Source organism: Triticum dicoccoides, chromosome 5B (genome assembly GCF_002162155.2).
Source record: "Triticum dicoccoides isolate Atlit2015 ecotype Zavitan chromosome 5B, WEW_v2.0, whole genome shotgun sequence".
Lineage (NCBI taxonomy): Eukaryota > Viridiplantae > Streptophyta > Magnoliopsida > Poales > Poaceae > Triticum > Triticum dicoccoides.
The window spans coordinates 337,082,674-337,102,360 of record NC_041389.1 but is presented as its reverse complement, the minus strand read 5'-3'; the positions used below and the strand labels follow the sequence as shown (position 1 = coordinate 337,102,360).

Genomic DNA, 19,687 nt, shown 5'->3' with positions numbered 1-19,687 from the left:
CGAGGGACTAGAGGACGACGACTTTGGTGGAGCGGTGCTTCATCTTACACATTCATGGTGGCGGATCTCGATGGCATGGTGCTGTGGAGACTCGGTGCCTGATGCGCGGAGATGGACTTGTGCAGGAGGAGGATTCTCTCTGGCGTCATGGGGGCGTCGATGGCTGAGTGGCCAGACAAGGTAGAAGCCTCAATATGATCTGAAGATGGACCTGTGGAAGATGGCAGCGACGACACACGAGTGCGTCTGACCGGATTGTGCCCCAGACCGGGTATGTGGCTCGGCTGGGGCTTCCGAATATGTTTCGGCTTCCGGCTTTTGATGTTAGGCTTAGGTGAGTGGTTTGGATAGTGGCCCAGCTAGCACCCCTTCATCATTTTGGATAGGAGTAGCGGCATGTGTTGCCAAGACGGTGGATTCAGGCACTTTGTTGTAATACTTTGTAAGGTCCTCGAGAATAATCAATAAAGTGACCGTATGCATCTCTCAAATGCAGAGGCCGGGGGTCATCCTCCTTTTCTAAAAGAAAATTCTTTATTCTTTTACCAATTCTTCATGATGGATCTAGGGGCACAGGTTACTTTACCGTGCGGTAGATGGTGAGGTCGCATACCGCACTGATAACCATGTACTGCGTATTGTGTGTGTCATGCATCTACAGGTAACTGAATATGTAGTGTAAAGTGTTGACACTTGTATGATTTCTTTGGTACCAACGGAAAATGCCAATTGATATTTCCATGTTTCTTGGAAACTTGGATGTGTGTTCTCCACTTCTCTTTAAAAGCATGCAGAAAATCCATACCCTGGTTTTCATTCAGAAAAAAAAATCCATTCCCTGGTATACCAGAACCATATTGCTCTAGATTTACAGTTTTTTTATCTCGAACATAAGATCTTTTGATGTTCTGATGATAAATTGGGGTTGCGTAACCACAGATGGACTCTTATTTTAGTTCTAAATACATCCAATTTTATCTATTTGTGCGATAAGTATTTCCGGACGGAGGGAGTACCAACTGAACTTTGTCAATGGAAACTAATTTGACGAAAAATGGAAGCATGACTGTCGGTGGGAACTGGAAAGATCCATTATAGAAGACGCAACAGGGTTTACTAGTCCCAGACTGTGTATGAAGGATCACAGAGTGTATTAACAATGGTACATGCTTGTGATTAATTACTGCATAGAAAATCTGAAAGGTTAATTATGCAATCGTAGAGCTACCGTTGCACATCCGGAGGTTAAATTTGCATCCGTCTTGCCTAAACTTTTTTCTCTTATTTTTTACTGCTCAAGGATTGCTGCTGATTCTTTGATTTTTTTTATGTTCCATCTTGGGAAAATGAACTGACCTTACATATTTTCTTTAGTCATTTTAGCTTCTTATACAGAGGTAACTAATATTTCAACCTGCTTGCAGTTCCTCGGAACTTCAGGCTGCTAGAAGAGCTTGAGCGCGGGGAGAAGGGCATTGGAGATGGAACGGTCAGCTATGGAATGGATGATGCTGATGACATATACATGCGGTCATGGACTGGCACCATTATTGGTCCTCACAATGTGAGTTTATGACATGACTATAGTTCCTTCCTGTTCTATTGGTGAAAATGTGCAGTGACATTATTCTTCCTTCAGCCGTTGCCATTTATATTATTTCAAGTCTTCTATCTTACTCGACCTTTGCAGACTGTCCATGAGGGTCGCATCTACCAGCTGAAGCTGTTCTGTGACAAGGACTACCCCGAGAAGGCACCATCTGTTAGATTTCATTCAAGAATCAACATGGCTTGTGTTAATCACGAGACCAGGGCGGTACTCTCTCTCTCTCTCTCTCTCTCTCTCTCCATGTCAATCCATGCATAGAAGATAAGCTTTGTTGACGTGTGGCATAGATTCATTGGTTGCCGTGGTGATGCAGGTTGACCCGAAGAAGTTCAGTGTGCTGGCGAACTGGCAGCGAGAGTACACTATGGAACATGTCTTGACCCAGCTGAAGAAAGATGCCCTGGAATATAAATATCCAGGGCCTTCAATATGCCTTGGTGCCGATCGGATATGATGCATACCTCCCTATTCGGAGGAATGACCGTGCTCCTAACAAGTCTCATGAACCATTCCCAGTTGTCTTGGTTCTTCACGGAGACCAAAGCAAATGCCACAGGCAACACCTGATCGTTAGCGTCATGTGCCATTGCTATCATGAGTGTGCCCTTGTATTTCCCTGTCAAGAATGTCCCATCTATAGACAGAACCGATCGACAATGCTCAAAAGCTGCAATGCATGGGCCAAACGTCCAAAAGGCACGACGGAACACTCATTCAATGTCTTGGACATAGTGGTACATTCCTGGGTTTTTATAAGACATCGCTCCTAGCAACCTGGGTAACATGTTGTAAGCCTCTTCCCATCCACCGTACAACATTCTGAGAGCGACTTGCTTGGCCTTCCATGTCTTCCCATACTTGACCTTATATCCGAACTTATCTTCAATCCAACTCATCAACAACTTCACTTTAATGGTTGAATCCCCGGCTATATGTTTCTGGTATTTATAACCAATGAATTCCGAGGTTAGTTGACGGTGTGTCACCCGTGCTTCTACGGCCAGCGGTGTGCATTGGTGAGTGGCTTTGCAACTAGTTATCTTCCACCAACCATCTTTCGTGAGTCTTCCATTGACTTTCCATTTGCATCTTTCTACCTCACATTTCACGGTGTATCGCTTGTTGCAGTCCGAGTGAACAACTATGAAAGGCCTGTGGTGTTTGACAGCATACTCACACAACCACATCCTGAACTCTAGCATGTGCTCGAACATCAAACCTTTCCTCAAGTACGACATCGAAATCGCGTCGGGTGTACTACTTGGGAACTGTCTAGCCTCAATTGTCTTGCTCATGCCACCGTCAACTATAGCCTTATCTGCAAGGCTAACATCACAAAACAAGGGAACTTTGTGATCCCTACCGGTGAATTTTGTGTACCACTCTGCTTCTTTCTCAGTCAAGCCATCTTCGTCCAACTCATTCACCGGGCCTTCATCATCCGAGTCATCCACACAAGCACGCTGATAGATAATGTCAGGATCCATGTCCTGATGCCTTACTTCGGCCTCTACGTCACCAACAATGTTGTGATGCCTCTCATACTCTTCGTCGGAGTCATCACCATCATCTTTCATCGGTGCACTACCTCCGAACTCATATAGGGGATACTCATTGGCTTCAGCTTCAACTTTATGCTCAACAATAGGCGGCACGCTACTAACCGGGCTCACATCATCTACTAAGGTTTGGTTCAAGTCAACATTAAAGAGAGGAGCCTTCACCACCTTACTTGCAAATACTTCTAGTGACTTGACTGCCGAGGATGCAACAACCTCCTTATATGCAACCCAATGCAAATTGGACTTGATAGGCATTGTCTTCATTCGACACTTGTGTGCCGACCCAACATCATATCTTCCTACTAATTCAACTTGGTCACTTGCATCCACCCACTTTAATCTTATCCGTGTTTCTTTCACAACCTCTTCATAACTAGGTGTCTCAAGAAATATCAATACTTCCTCATACTTGTCAACAATATCCACATTCACGAATGCCTCTTTGTCAACATAATGAATATTCACAATCTTGTCCATCTAAAAAAGGGGGAACATAAGTATAAAAATGTACAATGCTAAATATACCACATTGCTAACAAAACCACTAACTCTAACCCTAAATCTTAACATTAGGCATAACCCTAACCCTAAATCTTAATATTAGTCATAAATCAAACAATAAGGCATGCTCAACAACATCACAATGCAATACCATTGGAACAACAATACTACAAACATCACATTATACATCCATGTTCATAACTAGGGTTAGGACCAACAAGAACAAATCAATTCAAATGGGCAAATCCAACCAATAAAAATTTGTGAGATGAAGGAGGTTACCTCAACGAACGAAAATGACACCGGATCCACGGACCAACCCAATCGATTTGCAAGGATCCACGGACCAAATCGATTTGTGAGGGAAACAAAGGGGGGAAAGGGCAAGAGCTCGGGATAGGCCAATGGGGGAGAAGAGAATGAGTGGTGAGTGGTGGGTGCAAGCCCCACGACCACCCAAAATATCTGCACCAGAAACGCCATTGATGCCGGCGTTTCTAGAAATGCAAGCTAGCTCGGCGTTTCAAACCCGCCACGTCAGCTTGCAACGCCAACTCGGCCTTGCAGTGGGCCAGGTAAGAAACGCTAGCTTGGTCGGTGTTTCGATGTTGGCTGGAAACGCCGTGGGCCCTGGCGTTTCTAAAAGGGTCAAATCGTGAAATACTTTTACGTCGGGTTCAGTTTGTGACGATAAACGTGCACAAGGTCAAAACAGTGATTTCGTCCTCTTATACGGAGGTAACTAATATTTCAACCTGCTTGCAGTTCCTCGGAACTTCAGGCTGCTAGAAGAGCTTGAGCGCGGGGAGAAGGGCATTGGAGATGGAACGGTCAGCTATGGAATGGATGATGCTGATGACATATACATGCGGTCATGGACTGGCACCATTATTGGTCCTCACAATGTGAGTTTATGACATGACTATAGTTCCTTCCTATTCTATTGGTGGAAATGTGTAGCCGTTGCCATTTATATTATTTGAAGTCTTTTATCTTACTCTCGAAATAGGCTTTCACCCCGCTGTATTGATATAGCAACCACCCGATACAACATTCTGATCAATGCTGGACTAACAGCACAAGCATGCCCAAAAGAAAGTACAAGAGAAAATAAGAGAAAAAATGCCAACAACGCAGGACCAGCGAAAGCTACGGCACCCCGTGACCGCTGCGCCCACCGAAGATAACCACCACGCTCCAAAGCCACCGAGTTGCCGTGTACCAAGCACCACCTTCAAGAAGGAACGCGACGATGACGGGGCTGCTGCCCGGACGAACCCTAGGATTTCTCTCGGTGCATGGAGGGTAGAGGGGGGAGAGGGTCACCCGACGCCCTTCAAGAAGGATGGCGGCGCCCGCAGGCGTCACCGCATTGGTGCCGGCAAGACCCGTCATGGATTTCTCCCGACCCCTCGCGCCCGCCACCCAGGACCAACCTTTGGCTCCACCACACCCGCCGCCCACCAACATGCGCCAACACAGTCACGAGGACACCGCCGTCGTCTCACCACGACCAACGAAGCAAGGCCGACCGGATCTAAACGAGACACACGTAGACAAGGACCGGCAGCACCGCAGCCACGAGGGAGGGAACAACCTCCACCGGCTTAGGCGGTAGCAGACCGGGCATAGTAGCAGAGGCACACCAGACCAAATGTCCGGCTGGGCCCAGAACGGGCCCATGAAGCTCCGCCGCCATGCTGCAGCAGTCGCGGCACAGCAGCCGCCGTCCCTGTAACCCCCAGCGGCCCCCCCAGCAGGCCCGCCTTGACCCAGATCGGGCCCGTAGGGACTAGATCTGGGCCAGTCGGGCGCCGCCGGCCGCCGCTAGCCATGGGCCGTCACCGCCGCCAAGGAGCAACGCCTCCACACCGCCGCCGTCCAGATCCACGCCGAAACACTAGCAATTCATTCACCTCCAATGCCTTCACCCGCCCTTCACGCCCCACCGCATCGTCGGTGCCGCCACTATTTTTCGGCTGTCTCCTCACTACTCACCCCCCAGCCGTCCATACCAAACCACGTCTCGCCATGGCCGCCACCACGCCTGTGCTTTCGTAAGAGTTTTGGTCGTCGTTTGGAAGAGTTTTGGCCGTCGCCGTCGTATCCAGTGCCAGAGGGGATACGATCGCCGGTGACGCTTATCGACCACGACAACTTCCGTCGGGTGCTCCAGAGCGACCTATAGCGGCCGCCAAACGCCCCTGCTGCATCGAGGGGATCTTCGTGGCCTCTTTGCCACCACGACCGCAAGGTGTTTAACACTTTGCCCACAAAGGTATGGACAGTGGAGATGAATTTTTCTTCAACCACTTCATTTATTCATCGGATGATTCGTCCTCGGATGACGAAGATCTTGTGGCGGCTGCACTGGTCGTTCACGACCACATTGAAAGGCAGCGGCCTCGGTACAGGGGGTCAGTCCCAATCTGTGCTCCCAACCTGAACCACAACATAGAGAGAGAAAGGCCATGCCATGCTCTATACCGGTTACTTTGAGAATACCGCTCTCTTCAAACCGGAGAAATTCCGTCGCCGTTTTCGTATGGCAAGGCATGTGTTCAATCGTATCCGAGAGGCCCTTGGCAGGCTTGGATTCTCCTCTTATCAGAAATGCACCACGGCCAGATTGTATGCACTGGGAATGGAAGAACTGTCCATTTGCTTGACAGGGCCAGTATAAGGGGCATGTGAAAGCGTGCACTGTCATATTAGAAGTGCTGACTTTGCAAGATCTTTGGATATGACATTTTTTCTTCGGCATGGCAGGTTCTCACAATGATATCAACGTGCTGCAGCGTTCTCCAGTCTTCGCAAGACTTGCAGAAGGCCACTCCCCACCTGTCAACTTTGAGATCAATGGCCACCACTACAACAAGGGATACTACCTAGATGATGGTATATATCCCCAGTGGTCAACTTTTGTGAAGACAATCTCGAACCCCCAAGGTGAGAAGAGACAGAGATTTGCCCGAATGCAAGAGAGTGCTAGAAAGGATGTGGAGCGTGCTTTTGATGTGCTTCAACCCCAATGGGGTATCGTTTGAAACCTTGCACTGACATGGGATGAAGGGAAGCTTTGGGAGGTGATGACTGCTTGTGTGATCATGCACAACATGATCGTCTAGGATGAGCGTGATAACATCATATTCGATCAAGGATTTGATTTTCAAGGTGAAAATGTTGAGCCCCTGCACCAAGAAGTGGCCACGTTTGAATAGTTTACCCAATTTCATCATGAAATGCATGATTGGCACACTCATTTGGAGCTTCAAAATGACTTGGTCGAGCACATGTGAAATCACATTGGCAACCAACAGATGTATTGGTTCATTATGTTTATTCAAGACAATTTTGATTTGGTTGTAAAACTATTTTATTCGAGGCAATTTTGATTGGGTTGTAAAACTATTTTTATTTGAGATAATTAATATTTAGACGTGCAAACTTGTGTTAAAACATTGATGAATATAGAATGTATGGGCATATTGGCCATAGTGGCCAAAGGATGTGTCCGCGCGTTGGGCGCATGGTCATCGCATCCCAGAAAAGGTCCGGACATGACCACATTGTCCGCCCCAAACAGACAGAATCCGGACAAAACGGACGTCCCTTTGAGGTCGTGCGCTGGAGTTGGCCTCACACCTTTGTGGCTCCAGCCGCCACATCAGATGTATAGGTTTCATATGAACATTACTCCATTGTTAGTATCACTCTATAAAAGTAGAGCATATGCTGATGCTACTTGCTGACTACAATCACGCTTCACTTTTTTTCCAGGAACAAAAATGTCTTCCTTTTTTCAGGTACCAAAAATGTCTCAATCGTTCTACAACTGCGAGTAAACTTTTATAAATATGGCATTTACCAACACCAAACCCTGTGTAATTCAAAGATCCATATATATAATGTTATCAGTTTTGCTAAAGCACATCTGGATGTGTTGATCTTACATGAAGATTCATGTGGGTATTTGTTGGAGTAATGGGCCATAGGTAGGCTCACCCAAGGCCCAAGATTTATCAAGACTTTGGGCCAGCTCCGCCTAGCTGAGCCCCAAGCCGAAACTCCGCCCTCTGAGGCCGGCTGGCTCAGCGGCCGGCTGCCAGAGGGCGGGTGACCCAAGTCTACGATGCTCCGAGTGGCTGGCTCTTGGCGGCCGCCCTCCAGAGAGGGCGGCTACAGGCAGGCGGCTACTTCACGACTACGGGGCAGCCGAGCTCCCATCAGGAGTACAAAACAAAGTATGGCTACAGTGAAGCACGTCGCCTCCCACGCTCGAGACGGGCGTGGCTACAGTGCTCCGTACAGATGGAGATCTCCGCACGATGGAGCACTGTGCCGTATCTATCCTGACGTTGCTCCTAGCAGGCGGAGTCCTGTTCCCCACGACGGCCTGTCGGTACGGCCCGCCAGAGGCGGGCCCTATCGGACAGTGACCCCAAGGAAGATGACGGAAGTTCGATCAGGCGGATCAGAGAGGGGCCGGCCTCCAGCAGGCGGCCGTCCCTTGCCCCGAGGCGAGCAAGCCATTAAGCTGACAAGACCAGGTGTGGCTACAGTGTCCTCCCACCAGGCGGTGGGACTGTAGCCACGCTAAAGATGACCAAGCCCACGTCACTGGGGATACGGCAACAGTGAACAGCCACCAACCAGTCGGCAGGGCCCACCAGGCGGAGGGCCCCAGTGGTCGGCGGAGAAGCCGGAGGCCGGAGACACTAACGGCTGGGCCCGGCAGCCGGCCAGATTACCATTGTACCCCTGGGGGGTAGGCCTATATAAACCCCCCAGGCCACCCATGCAAAGGGTTCCCACTCTGATAGAACTAGCCAGAAACCTAGGGCCGGGGAGAGCTAGCCTTCCCTTCTCCTTCCCCTAGACACAGCTCAAGGAGCACTTTGTATCAATAGTGCCTTAGTGATCATGCGGAGACCCCGCAGAGCAGGAGTAGGGGTATTATCTCCACTGAGAGCCCCCAACCTGGGTAAAGTTCGCCGGCGTACATGTCTACGTGTAGGACCTTGAAGTATGTCTAGAGGGGGGGGTGATTAGACTATTTGACCAATAAAAACTTAACCTTTTCCCAATTTTAGAGTTTGGCAGATTTTAGCTATTTTAGGACAAGTCAAGCAATCATCACACAATTCAAGCAAGCATGCAAAGAGTGTATAGGCAGTGGAAATTAAAGCATGCAACTTGCAAGAAAGTAAAGGGAAGGGTTTGGAGGATTCAAACGCAATTGGAGACACGAATGTTTTTGGCGTGGTTCCGATAGGTGGTGCTATCGTACATCCACGTTGATGGAGACTTCAACCCACGAAGGGTAACGGCCGCGCGAGTCCACGGAGGGCTCCACCCACGAAGGGTCCATGAAGAAGCAACCTTGTCTATCCCACCATGGTCGTCGCCCACGAAGGACTTGCCTAACTAGCGGTAGATCTTCACGAAGTAGGCGACCTCCTTGCCCTTACAAACTCCTTGGTTCAACTCCACAATCTCGTCGGAGGCTCCCAAGTGACACCTAGTCAATCTAGGAGACACCACTCTCCAAGAAGTAACAAATGGTGCGTTGATGATGAACTCCTTACTCTTGTGCTTCAAATGATAGTCTCCCCAACACTCAACTCTCTCTCATAGGATTTGGATCTGGTGGAAAGAGGGTTTGAGTGGAAAGCAACTTGGGGAAGGCTAGAGATCAAGATTCATATGGTAGGAATGGAATATCTTGGCCTCAACACATGAGTAGGTGGTTCTCTCTCAGAAATGGTAAGTTAGAAGTGTAGGTTCGTTCTGATGGCTCTCTCCATGAATGAAGAGGAGGTGGAGGGGTATATATAGCCTCCACACAAAATCTAACTGTTACACACAATTTACCAAACTTGGTGAGACCGAATCGTTAAACTCGGTCGGACCGATTTAGTAAACCTAGTGACCGTTAGTGATTTTCGGTGGGACTGACATGCATCTCGGTGAGACCGATTCGGTTAGGGTTAGGGCATAACGTAATCTCGGTGAGACCGATTACACAAACTCGGTGAGACCGATTACACAAACTCGGTGAGACCGATTTGGTAATAAGCTTTCCAGAGAGTTGGTCAGGTAAACTCGGTGGGACCGATTTGCTCTTTTCGGTGAGACTGAACTGTTACAAAAAAGGAAACAGAGAGTTTACATTGCAATCTCGGTGGGACCGATCACTCAATTTGGTTAGACCGAAACGTTACGAAAGGAAACAGAGAGATTACAATCCCATCTCGGTGAAACTGAGATCCCTATCGGTAAGACCGATTTGCTTAGGGTTTGTGGCAGTGGCTATGACTTTTGGAATCGGTGGGCCGGATTGGAAGAATCGTTGTGACCTATTTTGGCTTTGGGTTTAGGTCAATTGTGGATGTGGGAAAGTAGTTGAGGGTTTTGGAGCATATCACTAAGCACATGAAGCAAGAGGCTCATTAAGCAACACCTCATCCCTTCTTGATAGTATTGGCTTTTCCTATAGACTCAATGTGATCTTGGATCACTAAAATGTAAAATGAAGAGTCTTGAGCTTTTGAGCTTGAGCCAATCCTTTGTCCTTAGTATTTTGAGGGATCCACTTTCATCATCCATGCCATGCCATTCATTGAGCTTTTCTGAAATAATAGTCTTGGAGTAGCATTAGCTCAATGAGCTATATGTTGTTATGAATTACCAAAACCACCTAGGGATAGTTGCACTTTCAATCTCCCCCTTTTTGGTAATTGATGACAACATATAGATCAAAGCTTCGACAAATGATAATAAAATTTAAATAACATCGTCGCTTTGAGAAGTATGTGATAAGCAAGAGCTCCCCCTAAATTTGTGCATAGTTTTAGATTTGCTTTGGACTGCAAATGCACAATGAATTAGGCTCATGGGTTACTCTTCCATGTCACATACATCTTGGTGGAGCGCTCAAAATAATAAACAATGAATACATGCACTCATCACCAAGCATAGTGAGTGATCACATAAGATAGATAGGATAATATCAAGCATGCATAAGTGTAGCTTATGATCAAACACATGATCATCAATGTCTCACAAGCATAGTATCTCAACCAATCAAAAAGCAAACAAGTTTAAACCAACAAAGCAAGAGAGAACAAAAGCAACACTCTCTCTCTCGAAGCCTATGATCTATAAATTTTTCTCCCCCTTTGGCAACAAGTTACCAAAAAGTTCATAGAAAATGCATAGTGCTAGATCGACTCTTAGGCTTGATTTTCTGGTGGTGGTGTCCTGATAACTCCAAGGATGAAGGCTTCAGTTGAAGTGGATGGAGCTGGAGGAGTTGGTGCTGGAGCTGGTTGCACTAGAACTGTAGGGGCAGTGGCTGGTGCTGAAGTTGTTGCTCTAGTGTCTGTCACTGGCACTGCAACTGACCTCTGGGCTCTGGGCACTCTGGCAAACACATTGGTGGTAGTCTTGCCCTTCCTCTCCTGCATGTCATCCTGCAGCTGCTCCACGACTGAAACTCAGTTACCTTGACATCTAGATCATAGAATTTTTGTTCCATGATTCTTTCCAGGCTCTCCTGGTTTTGATTTAGGGTGGCCAACCCCTTCTCAATCCTCAGAGATGATGCTATCAAGTAACCAAGCTGCTCCTGTTTGGTTTTCAAGAAATATTCAGATGCCTCCTCGTGAGTTGGCATCTTGGCAGCCTTCTCCCTCTTTTCCTTCTCCTTCTTCTCCTGAGCTTGAACTGATTGTGGATCATCTTCATTCATGACAACCTCATTGTCTTCAAAGTCTGGATAAAGTGAAAAGTGTTCCTTATCCAACTGATATTTTCCTGTGCCCATCTTTGAGTTGATCAATTCCTGAATCTGAGGGGCATATCCACAACTCCTCTTATTATCTGCTGCAGTCCTCTTTATGGTTTCAAATATAAGGCTCATGACTTTGAATTTTTTGTGGCACGTCAAATAAATGCAACATATTGATGGCATGCCCTCTGATCATGTTATGGTCACCAGACTTGGGCAACAGAGTGTGTCTCAGAATCCAACTGATAGTAGGCAGCCCTGACAACAGAAAATGGACTGATCCAAAAGTGAAAGTCTCTAGGGCTTTGTCTGGGATCTCCTTGTACATGTGTGCCATGGTATTGTGTCCCATTTTCTTCTTGGCATATACATCCAGATCATCATCATTTTCCTTTGGGGCATTTATCAGTTTTGCCCATTCTTCTACAGTGGATTGGTACCTTGTACCTTCAGACATCCAAACAATTCTTCCATCTGGGTAAAAATGTGCTGTGGAGTAGAATTGCATGATAAGTTCATCATTCCAATTTGTGAGCTTTTGCCCAACAAAATCTGCAACTCCACAAGCAACAAAGCTGTCTTGCACTCCAGGATAGTGCTCTTCATTCTCCTTGATGAATTTCTAGTCAACCCACCTCATGTCACAGACTATGGGCTTCTTGTCCAACAGAATTGTTTCATAGAAGTCCTGTTGTTCCTTTGTATGGAACCTGTAATCAACAGCAATTCTTCTCCTTGTGGCATATGGATCTGCCATCCTCCATATCCTCAATCCTGAGTCCTTTTTGATGTTCATGTCCTCAACCACATGATGGGCATCATTGTGATCTAGTATCTTTGGCTTGAGCTTCCTTAGAACCTGTCCTTCTTCATCTTCCTCCTCAGCAACATTGGGAACTTGGGCCTTGTTCTTCTCAGCAGCTGGAATACTCCTGGTATTCCTCTTTGGTGCAGACTTGGCCTTGGGGGCAGCTTTGGGTGCTTTCTTGGGCTTAGATGTTGCAGCCCCAGATTTAATAGCATCACCCATAAGCTTTGCTGCCTTTGGTGCTGGTGCAGAAAGCTCTTGCTCTTCCATCATGGAAGGTTGCCCAACAACTCTGGCCATGGTCTTCTTGACCCTTTCCTTCCTCTTCTTGCTTTCATCAGCTGGCTCTTTGGGACCAGGATTTTCAGGCAGTTGAGTTGATGCTCTGGCCTTGGGCATAGGTTGCCTTCTTGTAGGCCTTTTAATCTTCATGCCTGGCTTTATATCCTTTGCTGAGCCATATTCCTTCTTGAGCACCACTTTCTTGGAAGTAGCCTCATCTTCCTCAGCTTTGTAATCTTCATCCTCTGAATCTGAAGTTCTTTTCCTCCTTTGCCTAGTTGCAGCCTTAGGCAAATTGCTAGGAGTACTTCTGCTCCCTTCATCTGAAGTTGAGGGACTAGTGCCCTCACTCAAGTCCATCTGCTCTTCTGACCTGTTCTGGCTGTCACTTTGATCAGAGATACTGCAAAAGCTGAGTGCTGACCCTGTGAAGAGTTATAGATGAGATAGAAAAGACGAGCATCACAAAATGTAGAGGTTTTTGCAAAAGAATGACTCAAAAGTTCAGTCTTAGTTTTCCACAGAAAGCATTTCGGATCCACCGATTTTCAAACTCGGTGATACCGAAGCAGTTTTTGGAACCTAAACTGATGATCTCGGTTGGACCGAGTTTCAGTTCGGTGGTACCGAGACTGCTAGGGTTTCATAGAATCCTCAAATCAGTTGCACCGATTAGTAATTCTCGGTCAGACCGAGAGTCACTAGTGCAATGGCATAAGCCAAATCGGTGAGACCGAGTTTTTCATCTCGGTGGGTCCGAGATGGTTTCGGCGGAAACCTAAAGCTAAAAATTTGAATCACGTCTAATCTATGAACTACTTTGGCTGGATAGAAGAGTTTCAATCATGGCAAGAATCAATATGAAAACAATGTGCCAGGAATCAGATGTGGATAGCACAAAGATTAAGTCCATACCCTAACTTGGCGGTGGACTTGCTACGGCGGCAACGGCGGGGACGAAATCCATTGACAGCAGCGGAGACCAGCGACAGGAGGCTGCTGGCGACGAGGAGACGATCCGGAGACCACAATGGCAGAGTGAGCTGTTGCGCGGGCGAAGGGTTTCGGAGAAATTTCCAAAATTTTACCCGTGGCTATATATATAGCTCAACCCTGTCAGTGTGACCGAGTGGAACGACTCGGTGGCACCGAGATGCATAACTGTGTTCAGTTACAGCAAATCGGTGAGACCGAAAAGTTCAAATCGGTTGCACCGAGATTCAAAACTCAGATCAACTTGATGATCTCAGTAGGACCGAAATGGAAGGATCGGTCAGACCGAGAATCACTAAGAGGTTTTGGAAGTTTAAGTCTATGACGAATCGGGGACTCCGAGTGCTCCTCACACAGAGTGGTTCGAATCTGACTTGATCAAATTTTGTGATGTAGCATGAGTAGAGTTTGAGACGAGAAAAGCATAGATAGCTAAAGAAGGTTCTTAGGCATTCTTGTCCATCCACTTGGCACAAAGAAAAGAATCCAAACAAACAAAAAAACAAGTGGATGTCCTTGAATGAGTAAAATATGCACCAACATGCTCACACAATAAGATGGCAATTGAAATATGTGGCAAAGCATGCACAACCAATTTTAGCATCTATCAAGCAATTGGCGATGACTAGATCATCTATATATGAGTATATTGACTTAGGAGTCAAATGAGAACATTTGATCATAGGTCATACTCATCGTTTAAGCTCAAGTGGGGTTACCACTTTTACATAATGCATTAATGTGTTCACACCATTAGAGTTGCTTTGACTCAATTCTTAGAGTTAAGCTCCCCCTAGATGTGAGATCCCCCCTTAGAGGGATGAACTAACCTTGGGTTTTGTCGATGATGACTTCATGTAGGTGTTGAAGATGTAGATGCTCAATGTTGATGTAGATCATTTGGAGCAATCCTTTGGAGTGAGTTGCACTTTCAACTTGCCTACATGGGTTAGTCCCACAAGGAACAAACAAGAATATCCATAGACATAGAGTGATGCACACATAAGATGATGTCCATGAAAACATTAGGTTACCTTGTCCCTTGCCTTACCAACATGAGGGTTTGTGACTCCTTGAACTAGTGCAAGATGTGAAAGTTGATTGCACTTGTTCTTGCCAAAATGATATGAGTGACGAATGTTGGCGGAGTCACCCTCAAGAACTCTCTAGTTCTTCTTCTTCGGGATCCACATCATCTTGATGGGAATCCTTGGAGTTGTAGTTGTACTTGATGAAGTAGAACTTGACGTAGTCTTGGGGACCCACTTGAACAAGGCTTTAGGTGCTTCTTCAAATGCATCAATCTCTTCTTGAAGCTTGTCCTTGCCTTTGTTCTTGTGGTCTTGTGGTGGAAGATCATCTTGAGCTTGTGTGCCCTTGAAGGAAGTAGGATCATACTTCTCTTGTTGAGGAACAAACTTTGTCTTGGGGTATTGATCTTCTTCCCACTCAACTCCATTGGCGTTGAACTTTCGTTCAAAACCAACATCTTGATTCTTCCGGTGCCTTCCTTGCTTGCGTACAATTTCCTCGAATTGCTTACTCCCGGCAAGGCTCTTGTAAACACCTTTCTCTATAATTCCCTTCAATAAACTATTTTCTTGCTCAAGTGTAACTTGTCTAAGAGAATCATTAGTGGAATCAAGAGAACTACTAGAAGCAACAACATTGGATTTGACATCATTATTGTTACTGCTAGAGGAAGTATCTTTCTTGTACTTGTTACTAGAATTGACTTGAGGCATGTAAGTAGATAAGAGTAAACGCTTGGCAATGTAAGAAGAACTTTTCTTGCGGAGATCATCATTGATTGCCTTTAAGAACTCATGCTCTTTCTCAAGATTGAGCTTTTCAAAGCGTAACTGCTCATGAGCCCTTAAAAGTTCTCGATGATCTTAGAAGATAGTTTCATGAGCCAACTTAAGAGTGTTTAGTTCTTTAGTTAGAAGCTCAATTTTCTCCTTATCATTGTCATTCATTTGATTAGCATGATTGATTGACGTTTCATCATAGTATTCATCACTAGAGTTGTCAACAAGTAAATCATCATCCACAAGCAAGTCATCTTCATCACTATTAAAATCAACATACTCGGGATGTGTTACCTTTGGACCTTTGGCCATGAAGCATCTTCCAACACCTTCATTTGGTGAGTCAAATATGTCGTAGGAGTTGGTTGACACAAGTGCTAGACCGGCAACACCTTCGTCTTGAGTATGTTCAGAGTCGGAGTGATAGCTTCTCTTGGAGTGATTATCAGAGTCGGAGCCAGAAACCCATTCACCAACATGAGCTTGATGTCTTCGTTTTGCGTAGCTCCTTGATGACTTGTCCTTTCTTTCGGAATCCTTACTTCTCCGTGAGGGTCTTCGTTCATAACGATCATCTCTACTCCTCCTCTCTCTTGATGGTGATTCTTCTCTTTTGCCCCTTCTTCTTGGAGAATCTTCTCTTCTTTTGTAGGGTGCCGTACACTCATTGGAGTAGTGTCCGGGTCTCCCACAATTGTAGCAATTGCGCTCTCGACTAGAAGATCTCTTGTCATTGTAAGACCTTGACTTGGAGCTTCTTTCTTTGCTTCTACTTTTGTAGAATTTGTTGAAGTTCTTCACCATTAAGCTCAATTCTTCATTGAAGGTTGGTTTCTCACTTGATGATGTGGGGGCTTCACTTGAGGCTTTGTAAGCACCACTTGACTTGTTGTGAAGTTCCTCCTTATCCTTGACTGACATCTCATGAGCAACAATCCTTCCAATGACTTCCGTTGGCTTGAGATCTTTGTAGTTTGGCATCATTTGGATCAATGTGCACACGGTATCATACTTTCCATCCAATGCTCTTAGGATTTTCTTGATGATGAATTTGTCGGTCATCTCTTCACTCCCTAAGCCGGCAATCTCATTTGTGATAAGAGCAAGCCTAGAGTACATTTCAGCGACACCTTCACCATCCTTCATTTTGAACTTGTCAAGCTGACTTTGGAGCACATCCAACTTGGATTCCTTGACGGACTCGGTACCTTCATGCAGATCAATCAAAGTATCCCAAATTTCCTTTGCATTCTCAAGACGGCTGATTTTGTTGAATTCTTCGGGGCACAATCCGTTGAAGATGATGTCACATGCTTGAGCGTTGTATTGCAGCATCTTCAATTCTTCCGCATTAGCTTCACGGTTCGGTTCTCTCCCATCGAAGAATTCACCTTGCAAGCCAATACAAATAATTGCCCAAACGGCGGGGTTATGTCCAAGAATATGCATTTTCATCTTATGCTTCCAACTAGCAAAATTAGTACCATCAAAGTAAGGACCTCTACAGTGATAATTTCCCTCGCTAGACGCCATACTCTCCTAGGTTGTGAAACCAAGGCTATGACCACCAAAAGCTATGGAAATCAAAGCAAATGGAGACCAAGGCTCTTATACCACTTGTAGGACCTTGAAGTATGTCTAGAGGGGGGTGATTACACTACTTGACCAATAAAAACTTAACCTTTTCCCAATTTTAGAGTTTGGCAGATTTTAGCTATTTTAGGACAAGTCAAGCAATCATCACACAATTCAAGCAAGCATGCAAAGAGTGTATAGGCAGCGGAAATTAAAGCATGCAACTTGCAAGAAAGTAAAGGGAATGGTTTGGAGGATTCAAACGCAATTGGAGACACAGATGTTTTTGGCGTGGTTCCGATAGGTGGTGCTATCGTACATCCACGTTGATGGAGACTTCAACCCACGAAGGGTAACGGCCGCGCGAGTCCACGGAGGGCTCCACCCACGAAGGGTCCACGAAGAAGCAACCTTGTCTATCCCACCATGGTCGTCGCCCATGAAGGACTTGCCTCACTAGCGGTAGATCTTCACGAAGTAGGCGATCTCCTTGCCCTTACAAACTCCTTGGTTCAACTCCACAATCTCGTCGGAGGCTCCCAAGTGACACCTAGCCAATCTAGGAGACACCACTCTCCAAGAAGTAACAAATGGTGCGTTGATGATGAACTGCTTGCTCTTGTGCTTCAAATGATAGTCTCCCCAACACTCAACTCTCTCTCATAGGATTTGGATCTGGTGGAAAGAGGGTTTGAGTGGAAAGCAACTTGGGGAAGGCTAGAGATCAAGATTCATATGGTAGGAATGGAATATCTTGGCCTCAACACATGAGTAGGTGGTTCTCTCTCAGAAATGGTAAGTTGGAAGTGTAGGTTCGTTCTGATGGCTCTCTCCACGAATGAAGAGGAGGTGGAGGGGTATATATAGCTTCCACACAAAATCTAACCGTTACACACAATTTACCAAACTTGGTGAGACCGAATTGTTAAACTCGGTCGGACCGATTTAGTAAACCTAGTGACCGTTAGTGATTTTCGGTGGGACTGACATGCATCTCGGTGAGACCGATTCGGTTAGGGTTAGGGCATAACGTAATCTCAGTGAGACCGATGACACAAACTCGGTGAGACCAATTTGGTAATAAGCTTTCCAGAGAGTTGGCCAGGTAAATCGGTGGGACCGATTTGCTCTTTTCGGTGAGACCAAAATGTTACAAAAAGGAAACAGAGAGTTTACATTGCAATCTTGGTGGGACCGATCGCTCACTTCGGTTAGACCGAAATGTTACGAAGGGAAACAGAGAGATTACAATCCCATCTCGGTGAGACCGAGATCCGTATCGGTAAGACCGATTTGCTTAGGGTTTGTGGCAGTGGCTATGACTTTTGGAATCGGTGGCGCCGGATAGAAAGAATTGGTGTGACCGATTTTGGCTTTAGGTTTAGGTCATTTGTGGATGTGGGAAAGTAGTTGAGGGTTTTGGAGCATATCACTAAGCACATGAAGCAAGAGGCTCATTAAGCAACACCTCATCCCTTCTTGATAGTATTGGCTTTTCCTATAGACTCAATGTGATCTTGGATCACTAAAATGTAAAATGAAGAGTCTTGAGCTTTTGAGTTTGAGCCAATCCTTTGTCCTTAGTATTTTGAGGGATCCACTTTCATCATCCATGCCATGCCATTCATTGAGCTTTCCTGAAATAATAGTCTTGGAATAGCATTATCTCAATGAGCTATATGTTGTTATGAATTACCAAAACCACCTAGGGATAGTTGCACTTTCACTACGCCTCATCCCGCTTCCAGGCACCGGCGACGTTCTACTCGCTCCCACCATGATAAGTCATCCATTGGCATATGTCGCACCCAACCCCCGACATTTGGCGCCCATCGTGGGGCGAGGTGCACCGTCTCCCGGAGATCTGCTCTGGACGGGAACCCTGTTCCCTCCCAGCGAGCAAAGCCAACCCAGCACGCCCGACGGCGTCAGCCCCGACGCGCTGCACGGCATGGAGATCGCCTGCGCGGCAAGCTGCCTCGTTGACCTCGTCGGCGAGATCGACCTCTCCGACGAGCCGGCCTCTGACGCGGGCACAAGCTGCCCTTAGAGCCACCTCGTCAGCCTCCTCGACCAGCTCCATGTCGCCAGCGAGCCTGGTACGGACATGGAGTCCGTCGGCTCGACCGATCCGATGATCGTCGACTCCGACATGGCGTCGCTCGACGCGTTCCCCACCAACATGGTGGTCTACGACAAGCCGCCTCCTCGCGAGTACAGCGGCGGGAGCACCGTCATGGAGGTGCTCGTCATCAACAGCGAGGGGCGCTCGGACGGGCGTACTCAAGATCCCCTCGACGCCGCTCTGCGCGACCTCACGGCGCCCATTCCCAAGGGCGCAGACGCTGAGGCGCTGGAGGCACGCCGCCTCCAGCTTCTCGAAAATGCTGGCCGCCTGGCCAGCATGCGCCGGCTTTCGGACGCCTATCGGCACGAGATGGACCGGGCCGTAGGCGGCACGCCGGCTCCTGAGGGGCCTAGCCGCCTCGGCACAGTTCGGCAGCATGGCGCGACCATCGCCAGCATGTACGGGGCAGAGCGCCCCGTCTACACCATGCCTGCGGAAAACATATGGGCCGCCCAGGCGATAACAGATGAGCTGGACAAATGCGACGACGATGAGCGCCGCCTCATGACGGAGCGAGTCCAGCAGCTCCTAGACGCGGCAGCCGCGCAGCACGAGGCTGCCTACCGCGACGAAGTCCCACCCGGACGAAACAATGAGCCGCCCCCACGCCGAGATCATGGGGCGAC

The 19,687-nt window shown here is 47.0% G+C and overlaps 1 protein-coding gene across 1 annotated transcript; it reads left to right on the top strand.

Moving 5' to 3' along the window:
- Window positions 1-1,400: 1,400 nt before the first annotated feature.
- LOC119309491 (ubiquitin-conjugating enzyme E2 variant 1D-like) lies at window positions 1,401-2,063 on the top strand. Its single transcript, XM_037585482.1, has 3 exons — window positions 1,401-1,564; window positions 1,691-1,816; window positions 1,923-2,063. Exons 1-3 carry the CDS (start codon window positions 1,502-1,504, stop codon window positions 2,061-2,063), a joined length of 330 nt encoding a protein of 109 aa, XP_037441379.1. The 5' UTR covers window positions 1,401-1,501.
- Window positions 2,064-19,687: the final 17,624 nt, after the last annotated feature.